The 10,160-nt window shown below is 34.0% G+C and overlaps 1 protein-coding gene across 17 annotated transcripts in view; it reads right to left on the bottom strand.

Annotated features, from left to right (window-relative positions):
- Nucleotides 1-1,144: 1,144 nt before the first annotated feature.
- Nucleotides 1,145-10,160, bottom strand: part of ATP11B (ATPase phospholipid transporting 11B (putative)) — a 135,853-nt gene continuing 126,837 nt past the window's right edge. For 11 of the 17 annotated variants that reach the window (XM_065540251.2, XM_074031465.1, XM_065540247.2 and 8 more), the window contains 2 exons: nt 9,150-9,283; nt 1,504-5,089 (listed from right to left, as the gene is read on the bottom strand). In XM_065540251.2, coding sequence (XP_065396323.1) covers nt 5,008-5,089; nt 9,150-9,283 — 216 coding nt within the window. In that variant the 3' untranslated portion in view covers nt 1,504-5,007. Of the gene's footprint in view, nt 1,344-1,503; nt 5,090-9,149; nt 9,284-10,160 lie in introns of those variants that run through there. The other 6 variants (XR_012430889.1, XR_012430891.1, XM_065540249.2 and 3 more) reach the window with 5 other exon arrangements.

Genomic DNA, 10,160 nt, shown 5'->3' with positions numbered 1-10,160 from the left:
GAACTCTCATAGTTGCTGGTGGGAGTGTAAAATAGTACATATAGCCACTGTGGAAAACTTTTTGATAGTTTCTTATAAACCTACCCTATGACCCTGCAATTCTACTCCTAGTTATTTCACAAAAGAAGTGAAAACATAAGTCCACAAAGAATGTTCATAATAACTTTATTAAACAATAGCCCCAAACTGTAAAAAAACACATGTCCATAAAGAGGAGAAAGGACCAATTGTGGTACATTCATGCAATGAAACACTACTGAGTAGCAGAAAGAAAACCATGGGTCCTGGCACAACATAGATGAGTCTCTCAGACACGCTGAGCAACAACGCCGGACACAAAAGTGACACACTGTGTACTGTCATTTACATAAAATTCAAGATTAGGCAAAACTAATCTATGACAACAGGAATCAGAAAATGGTTGCTGGGACAGGACCAAGAGGGGAATATATTCACTGCAAAAGGCACAAGGGAACCTTGAGGAATGACTGAAGGATTTTTAACCTGGTTTGGGGTAAGGGTTACATGGGTGTAGAGATTTATCAAAAGTGAGTAACTATAATCTTAAAATCTATACATTTTACTGTGTACAAATCATATCTGAATACAAACCATTTTACCTTAAATTAGTATTTAAAAATCTGATTTATCACAGGGTTCTTGGGCTGTTCATAGAGAGGTGTGGTGACTTATCTCCATTTACAATAGCCTTTCCTTTGAGTCAGTTAGCTCTTCAATATAAAACTTGAATTTTTGAATTCACTAATTTTCCAGTGAAATGCTTCCAATTTTTTTGTCCTAAATTTCTTGTTCATTATTCATCATGTTCTACTTGTATATTAGAAGTTAAAGACAGTAGTCGTCCTAAAAATAGTCCAAACACTCCTTTTTAAATATAAAAACAGATGCCTAAACTGCTTTGTCTAGGATCATATTCTTATTACATCTCAAAAATACATTACATTATATAAATCATGCATTGTCATTCTTTGCAAATACTAACAGCTGGGCAAAGACAACAGCTTAACTTTTTACGCAGATGTAGATTAGACAATTATGTCTGTTCTAACTGGCAACCGAGGAAGCAGTGAAAATAACTGGGTGTCAGGAAACGGGAATATTTTATAGGGAAGTATACATTCTATCATCAGTTATATTTTTTTAAAAAGCACACATTTTCTATGAACCAGGGCATTTCCAAATTCCCAAGTGCTCTTGGCTGGCTTTTCAGGAATGATGCAATTTCTAGTCTAGTTGAGGTATGCTGGTCTTTACAGCTGGCGCATTCTTATCAGAGTCTTTTCCAGGAGTTGTACTGATGATCTATAAAAGCTGGGTAAGAACTACATTTTAAAAAACTGCAGTCAGTGAAAGGCATAAATGATATCCCTGTCCTATAATGAAGGGTAAATACAGTAAAATTTAACTTCAAACAAGTTTGGCAGTGAAGGTTGTGATAAACAGAGAGAGGCTTAAAATGCTTAAATAAAGGAACACTTTTAATTATATAGGAAAATTTTTATTTGATAAATATAACTTCATAAACTTTAAAAAAATTACTAAGAGCTGTACAATAATATACTGTATTTACTGACAATGCAGAGAATTTTTAAAGGATTACATTAGACAGCCACAGTGTCTCAGGTCCAAAATTTTAAACTAAAAGTATTGCTACAATATTTCCAGATACTCATTCCTCATAAAAATCTAACAATTACCATTATTACAAATGTATTAGTTATGATCTATTTTTTATAGGAACAACATTCAAGTTATTTCACATAAAACAGCACTTTAATAATGTTTTACTTATATGAAAATAGGTAACTCCTAGAAATAGAATGTAAGTGGGGACCAAAATCAATAAAACATGTTTTACAGAACTCTTTGGTGTGCTATTTTTATTAATACCTGCCCAATATCATACCCCAAACCGATCTTTACAGGAAAAACACCAACATGGAAGATTCTCCCTTTTCCTACAGCGATTTTCAGAGTAGCATATTTTAAAAACTTTTGGCTCTTAACTGTCAATTTTCTAGTGGCCTTGACTCCTGCTTCTCAGGAGTCTCCAGCTCTCAGGTAAGTTCAATCTCACAATCTTCTGCAGTAGAAACGGCCTCAGTCCTGGCACTAACCGTAGGGCAGAATGCAAGTGTTCCCTAAGGCTGATTTGCCTCTGTGTAGTCTCCTGTTCAGGACACTGCCTGGGCGGGGCTCAGCTCTGGAAGCCTTTGTATATCATGAGCTTTAGATCCAAGAAAGAGGACGGTTAGAAAATTCAGACCATAGATTCTCCCCTTTTCTCAACAGCAGGTCTTTGTAGCTGTAGTTCTCCCTGGCCCATACTTTGCTCCGCCCAGGGTGAGCCTATGCCTGCTAAAGCTGAGGCACGGTGCTGAGTCACTTAAAGCCTTAGCTGAGGGGCAATTTTGGAAACTGACTTGGTGCTTGCCACTATCTTCAGGCTTACAGCCCTCAGACGAGGCAAAGGAAGGCAAAAGGAGGCAAATCGATTTGAGACCACTGATTAACTAGCAATAACATATTCAGCATTTTGCTCTGCTTTTGGCAGATAAGGGTTAATTATCAACATCATACTTTCCAAAGGATTTTAAAGAAATACGCAAAGGGGACACTTTCCTTGTGATTACTGGTTACGTAGTAAGAGTTTTACAAGATGAGTATAGCACTAGAAAACTACTGAAAGCTTGTAGACTGCATTGTTACTTTCTTAAATAGAAAACTCTTCTTAAAATCAAGATAAGTTTGCTTTAAAAATGGAGTGGATTTGGGGTAACAGTTCAGGATGAGCACACTAGTGGATGCCATTTACTTTTTTTAAAAAAAAAAATAAAGTTCTCCTTAACTAACTTCAAATGGTGAGTACAGAAAATTACATCAATCACACTTTAAGCACCATTCTAGGCGAGCTGACCTCCTGTCTTGCTGCAGTTGGTCATAGGCTACTTTATGACTTTGGAGTCTTTGTCTAGTGTCAGTACTCAGTTTATTTGATGGCAAATAAACACTGTCATGTAAATGTAATGCAGGCCTATTGAATGTCATTTTGTTATATGTACGTTTTATAAGAGACTTTATAAGCAAATTTCCATATCCTCCACTAAAGTACTCTACTGAGTATATCTGCAGTATTCCTTTTCTGGAACATGAATTAGTGAATGCAGACACTGTACAGTGTATTATTCTTTTAAAGTATTTCCAGAATAACAGATCTTCCTAAATCCAACTATGGAATATCTTAAGTTAAAGAAGGACTGTTTTTGAAAATTAATATTTAGCTTAATAACTTAATATCCTTACATCACTGGAACAGACAAATGTTACATTAGCAAGAAAATAGTTTACAAGCAAACAAAGATAAAGTCTTAATTTTTGTCTCAACCATTCTTTTCCCTGCCAGCCCAATTCTAGAAGCCTTATATTCATGAAATGGCAAGGAAGCTTAGGGCTGCACAATGAATCTCCATAAAAGAATGACATTTTCAAGGGAAAACTTGGTAAAACCGCATTTAACCATTTTCTTAATATGTATACAATCATTATTTGCTTAGAGCTGGGTAATAAATAATTCTTAAGCTAATAATCACTTCTAAATCTTAAGACAACATTTCAACAAAACAAAAACAAATGACAATACAGAACTACTTGATAAATTCAGGATGGAAGTTAGGTTTTGAAGTGCAATGAGTTAATTACAGTAACATCTATCCGATTAATCATTCTTAGCATTGTAATTTATTGCTAATGTTACCTGATACAAGTTTAGCATTTTAAACTTTAACAATTTACATTCCATAGCCACACCTGAAAATATGCCTTGCACTGGGACACTGGCAGAACCCACTGTATTGTGGTAGTGTGCTATAACTTAGATAACATAACCTGAAAATAAGATTATTAACTGAAACTCTTTATTCTAAAATCTAGCTTACAAGGGGAAGAGCAATTGTAAGTTGGCCGCAGAAAGAGGCTCTTCTCTTTTTATTGATTTAATTACCCATACTATTCTGATTTGTATAATTAAACATATTTGCAATATTTAAATACTGTCCAAACTTTTTATTGATATAGTTAAACTTTACAACAATGCCATGAAATACTATACACAGAGCCTTCGGGTAAAGAGGAAAAAAAGCAAATTTAAATGTGTTAACCAGATTAAAGCATGCAAAAGATCCAATGATAAAGACATTAAATTAATAATATGTTAATGGTATCTAATTTACCCACTATAGGGTCTTCATACTCTGTCACAAAAATATTAGTAAACATCAATTTGAAGTTCGGTGAACAGACCTGATTCCTGATTTGTATATTTGATACACCCTTGCATTTATATGGCTAACTTTACAGGCTGTGTTACAGTACAGTTAGAGGAATTGGTATCCATACTGCAGTAAATAATGGTTGGAAATGATTCTCCTAATTTGCTCTGTGAACTCAGAATGCACTAATGAATTAACAACACAGGTCACTGAGGGACCAAAATTCCTCAGTATTCACATTAACTTTTCCCATGAAAAGTTTCAATATAACTCTAATAAAAAAATAGAGTTCTCAAGGCAAACTTTCAGCATAATTTACAGAAGCAGATTTAAATAGAAGAGTCAATCAAGCTAATACTAAAAAATACACGTTACTAAGATTTATCTCTTTTTTCTACATTTATATTAAAATATAATGGCCTCAGCAACAGACTGAAATGCCATTAGGAGTCCCATAAGCACAAGGGACAAACCAGACAAAGAGATGAAAAATGTCTCTTTATTCTCCAATTTTAACATGTTCAGATTCAAATTAAGGGTGTTAGGAGGGGCTTGTATTAATGCTTTCTGTTTGTCTGCCATCGTAACTCGGAGTGGGTGTGAACTGTTACAAAGATTTCGGAAATTAATTTCAGAGCTAGTGTGGCCATTAACAGGGTGATCACACTGAATTTTAGGAAAGGAGGTGAAATGGCTCCCACAAAGCACTACAGCCCCTTTAACAAGTAGATGAGTCCATTGTGGAGAGAGTCAAGACGCTCCTGTCGTTGGTATAGAAAGGATCCGATGCACTCCATGATCTAAAGTAACAATAAGAGAAAAGTTTGGCTCACCAGGACCTATGTTTTAATTGAGAAAAAAATTTACTCTAAAACTTAGGACCCAAATGCAATCACTGATTGATTCAATTAAATGCTAAAGAGAGGTTCTTCATACTAGTATTGAATGCCCAAACTTTCTATTTATATTATATAAAAACTTGGGAAAAATAATGCTCTAGTCATCATATAAAAATATTAGCCAAAATTCAAACATTCATTAGCATTAAAACAGTTTCTCTATGTAGTAAAGCATGGGATGCTTTTTAAAGTCTTAACAATTCAATAAGAAGTATGTTATTAAGAGTTATGCACATTCAGTTTTACTGAAAAGTTCAGTTTACAAAAACAAACCCAAATCCCACTTACCAAAGGCTTTGGAATGAAACAGTAGTATGTTCCTATTATTGATCATTTCATTTCAGCTATGAATCCTATTCTAAAGACTTCAGCATAATTAGCTTGAATGTAGTGAATGATGTATTCAAAAGACATCAAAGACACCTGTAGGTCACTAGTGTTTTCACTTAACTAAGAACAAACAATCCTCTACTGGTCTGGAAAAGTTAACTGGTGTCTGAATGATAAGGCCCTAAAGCAATTCATTACATAATACTTTATGTGCAGCTGTAAACTTAAATTAGCTTGAGTTAATTTAAGCTAAAATAACTCAAGACCAAAAGTAGCCTGCCATGCTTAAAATAGACTAACCTAGTTCAAGGACAATGTTAGGACTGCCAAGTGAAAGGTTGCTTTTCTTACGAGACTAAACACATTTAACAATAAATACATTTTATGTAACTTTTTCCAGGGTTCCCACCTTCCCTAAACAGAGACGTTACAGGAAGAGACGAGCGTTAAAAATGGCCCCAATTCACCTTTGTCAAATATTTTCTTTTTCCCAGAGATGCTAAGTTTGTATGTAGCTCAACTTTAATTCGACTAGTTTCTAGAAAAGCTGGAACAGTATCTACTTTAGGTTAGGGAAGGACTAGTTCACTACTGTCTGCCTAGCATCTAGAACTGTGTCTGACATATATTAGGCACCCAGTGTTTGTAGAATAAATGAATAAAACGAGAAGATGAAAATTTCTTTAACAGTAAATATTTACAGGGGAAAAGTATGCTTTTAACTATAACTTTTAACTATAATAGCTATCAATATCCCAGTTATCTGGAGTCAGATGTCCAATTCCAAACTGCCATACTTTTTATTAGTTTTTCTTCTTTCCACATCGCTTACACCCAATAATCTTATTAGGTAATGTCTCCTTTTTAATTTTTTTTTCAAAGCACACATTGTGCATTCATATGTTAAATATAATTTTTGACAGAACATTAAACACTTGAACTATGTATTACTTACTTTCTATTTAGAATATAGTTTTGATTAGGATAAAGTAACTTAACTATTAGTAATAATAGGACCAGAAAATCTTTTATTGCTAAAATCCAGCTCTTTAGGGTGCAACATGGCATATCCTTTATATAGCACCATGATGCTCCCTTTGAAACTAAGCTTGCAATATGGGATACTTCACTGACAACACCGATTAATAAAATGTAAGTCAATTTTTGTGCCTGCATGGTAAAAATGTAATCACCAAAGAAATCTGTCATATAAAAAATACTGGTGGCATTTCTCAAGTGATGCCCATTACTCTTTGAGTTTAATATGTTAATGGAACACACAGCCAAGGGCTTCCACATCTCGTAATGGCAGTCTCAGCCTTGCCTACCTCCTAGACATGAAATAGAAATGTAGAATAGATGCTGCTCTAAAGTCACAATGGAAATGCCCAACACATTTCACAAATACAATTATATGTAAAAAACAAAACCAGAACTCTACGTATCAAAATGACTTTGAAAGTTTAAATATAATCTTAATGCATCTATGGCAATTTTCACATAGCCCTTGAAAAGCACCAGGTAGCTTGGTGTTATTATATGACTTTATCCCCTAGAAAAGAATGAACAGGTCTGAAAAGACTTTCTAGATTATTCACATGAGAAAAAAGCTAAGAAAATAATAGTAACCAATAATATAACCTGTGATGTTGGAGAAAACTGGAAGGGCATTTATAGTCTGTCAAATATGGTATTAATTACTAAGTTAAACATTTTATTAGGAGAATAAAAAAATTCAGAAAAAAGAATGTGGCACAATTTTAAGTGAAAAGAAGTATAGATGATAATAGCTACATGTCAAAGTAAATTCAATAACTCCTGGGGCAGGTTCCAAAGAGGTAATGCCGCATCAAAATGGCTACGTAAAGAATAAAGGGGGTATATTACCTACATAATTGATATCAAGAAAATGGATATATATATATAGAGAGAGAGCAGAAAAAATTTGGGGCTCATTTAAAATTAATTCTAGTTTAAAAAAATCATTAACAAAAACATATATTGTCATTAAAGAGAAATTTTCATTGAAACAGAAGTTGAAAAAATTCTGTAGAGGTTCTATTGTATCTTGGTCTAACTCCCATCTTCATTCTGTGCAATGAAGCTGTGTTATTAGGTAAAATAATATTATAAATCAAGCTCTTTTAGAACTTCCTTTGGGAAACTTGCTGGCCTAGGTACATGACAGAGCCACATTTTATAATACAATTATGTGAATCATAACAAAGTCCCAGAGTTTAAGTGCTCATCCTTCTACATGAAATGAAATTACTACAAAATGATATCACAACATTATGGAAATATTTCAGATCACATGTTATAATCAAGTCAGAATAAATGGGGATTGAAACCACAGACATATGTTAACATAAGAATGCTATTTATAAATTCAATCGTAACATAAAGGCATGGCTAAGCTAAAGCTAAAGTGAGGAACTAATAAGTTCACCAGTAAAAGTTATCTGAATTTTATAATAGATGAATGATATCATACTCATTTTTTTTTTAAACATAAAGCTAACCAAATAATAAAAATCCTTTTTCCAGTAGATAGGAGTAGTGCCTTCTTCACTCTTTATAACCTGTTCCTGGGGTAATTTCCAACCTTTTCCAAGCCCTGGCACATGTAGAAAGTGCTAATATTCATGTAGCACATTTGGAACAATGGGAACCAACATCTCTCCCTGCCCATTTGTACCCTCCATGCATACCGTACACTGCTGCACTGATTTTGAGAATATGGTATCATTCACCTAAAGAACACCAAGGGTGGAAAAAGCGCTTTCTACCCCCTAACATCCTCTAAATAGTGATATAACTCTTGGGGACATGTATGAATAAATAAATTCATTGCACGTTTCAATGAATTTTAAATGGTATTTACCAAAAGGTGGTTTTTGTTGTTGTTGTTGTTATGGTGCACAACAGCAGGCATGGTGATAAACCTCAATCAAGAAATAGATTTAGAAGGGGACAAAAATGCTAAGATTCTTTTACTCCATAATTTAAAGAGCCTGTTCTAACTCATACACTTTTAATTAGACAATAAATACCAAGCAAAAGAAACTTAAAAATCATGACTCATTTCAAAACTTCATTACAGACATAAGAAGATGTAGGGGAGCAGAAATACAGCCTTTTGTGTTTATAAATACCTCAAAGCCTCAAATAAGCAACTGGAAAATATACATACAGAGTAAGAAGAGGAAAGCCTTTGACTTCACTGTTATGTTGAGATTATTTTGTAAAGACAAAAAGCAAAAAAAATTTAAAAAATAATGAAAAGGAAATAATATATGTATAATTTAAAAAAGAAAGTTATACAAACCATGAAAGAGTACCATATACACACTCCTACTCAGCACATTTTAGAAAGACTATGAGACAAAATGTTTTGTTCATTAGATGAAGTCTCTTCAAAGGTGCTTTCTCTTCCTTTGTGAGTGAAAAAGCCCCTTACCCCAAAGCCACAAAGTGAAATCTACCACCAAGGAATGCTAATAAATAGCAGACTTCCTGCTTCAGTTGGTAAAACCAGCTGCTGATTTATTAGGTATCTAGAGCTGCAGGTTCATCCTGTTCCAGATAGGATACTCATTTGCAGCAAAGGCTACTTAGAGATATTTCACACCTGCTGATGTGGGTCGGACTACATCTTCCTATAACTCGTTCCAGCATTCTTCCAACAGATGCGCACGCTGCTTCTCCTTCCGGGAAACAGCACATGGAGTCCAAGCACTTGATACCTGCATTTGTTTCAGTAAGCTGCAGAGGCGAAGCAGAAAACATTAGTTATTTAAAGATCTGGACTTCTAAAAAGCATTAGAAAATTACAACAAGCACTTTCAAATCAAAGGTAATATATATAAACTTACATGTTTTTCTATAATATGGGAAACATATGAAAGGCTTTAATTTACTAGAGTATAACCATCCAAAATTATTTTAAAGCCTTGTATCCTAAATTAGAGGTCTAGTAAAATAATTACATAAATTAAGAAGCTGGATATTATTTAAATCTACTTTTAATGTTTTATTTTAATCATTTATTATGTTCAAAATGATTTCCATCAACCACTCAGGAATGTAATGAATTCCAATTCTGCATGGAGTTTTTCTTTAGGTAAAATGCTCCTGCAATTTCAATGAAAAATGTCTAACAATTGAGAAAAGTGGAGTATGAACTATCTTGAAGACTGGGAAATAACAACCAGGCAGGGCCTCACCCCAATCTTCAATAACAACAACAATGGCAGCAAACACTTTACGTATGCTTTACTATGTGCCAGGTTCTAAGCACTCTACAGATAGCCACTCCATACTTATCTTTGAAAAAAGCATCATTTATCATAAATTGCTAAAAACTTTGAAGTGGCAATCATCCCATCATCAGCTCATCCTGCTTTTTAACAGTTAGCTGACAGCACACAGATTACAATTTATTAAACAAGTGAATAAGTAGTACTATCAAGATTTGAAACTGAATTACTTTCTGAAAGTATGCAAGATTTATGTTGATTCAGGCATAAATAGCCCAGCAAGATAATTTTATTCCACACTACTAACAATTTGAACTGAGCAAAAATGAGGGAGAAAGATGGTACGACCACGTAAATCGATGAATCCCAACCCTGGTTTTGTT

Source organism: Macaca fascicularis, chromosome 2 (assembly GCF_037993035.2).
Source record: "Macaca fascicularis isolate 582-1 chromosome 2, T2T-MFA8v1.1".
NCBI classification, from domain to species: domain Eukaryota; kingdom Metazoa; phylum Chordata; class Mammalia; order Primates; family Cercopithecidae; genus Macaca; species Macaca fascicularis.
This window is presented reverse-complemented; position numbering and strand designations above follow the sequence as displayed.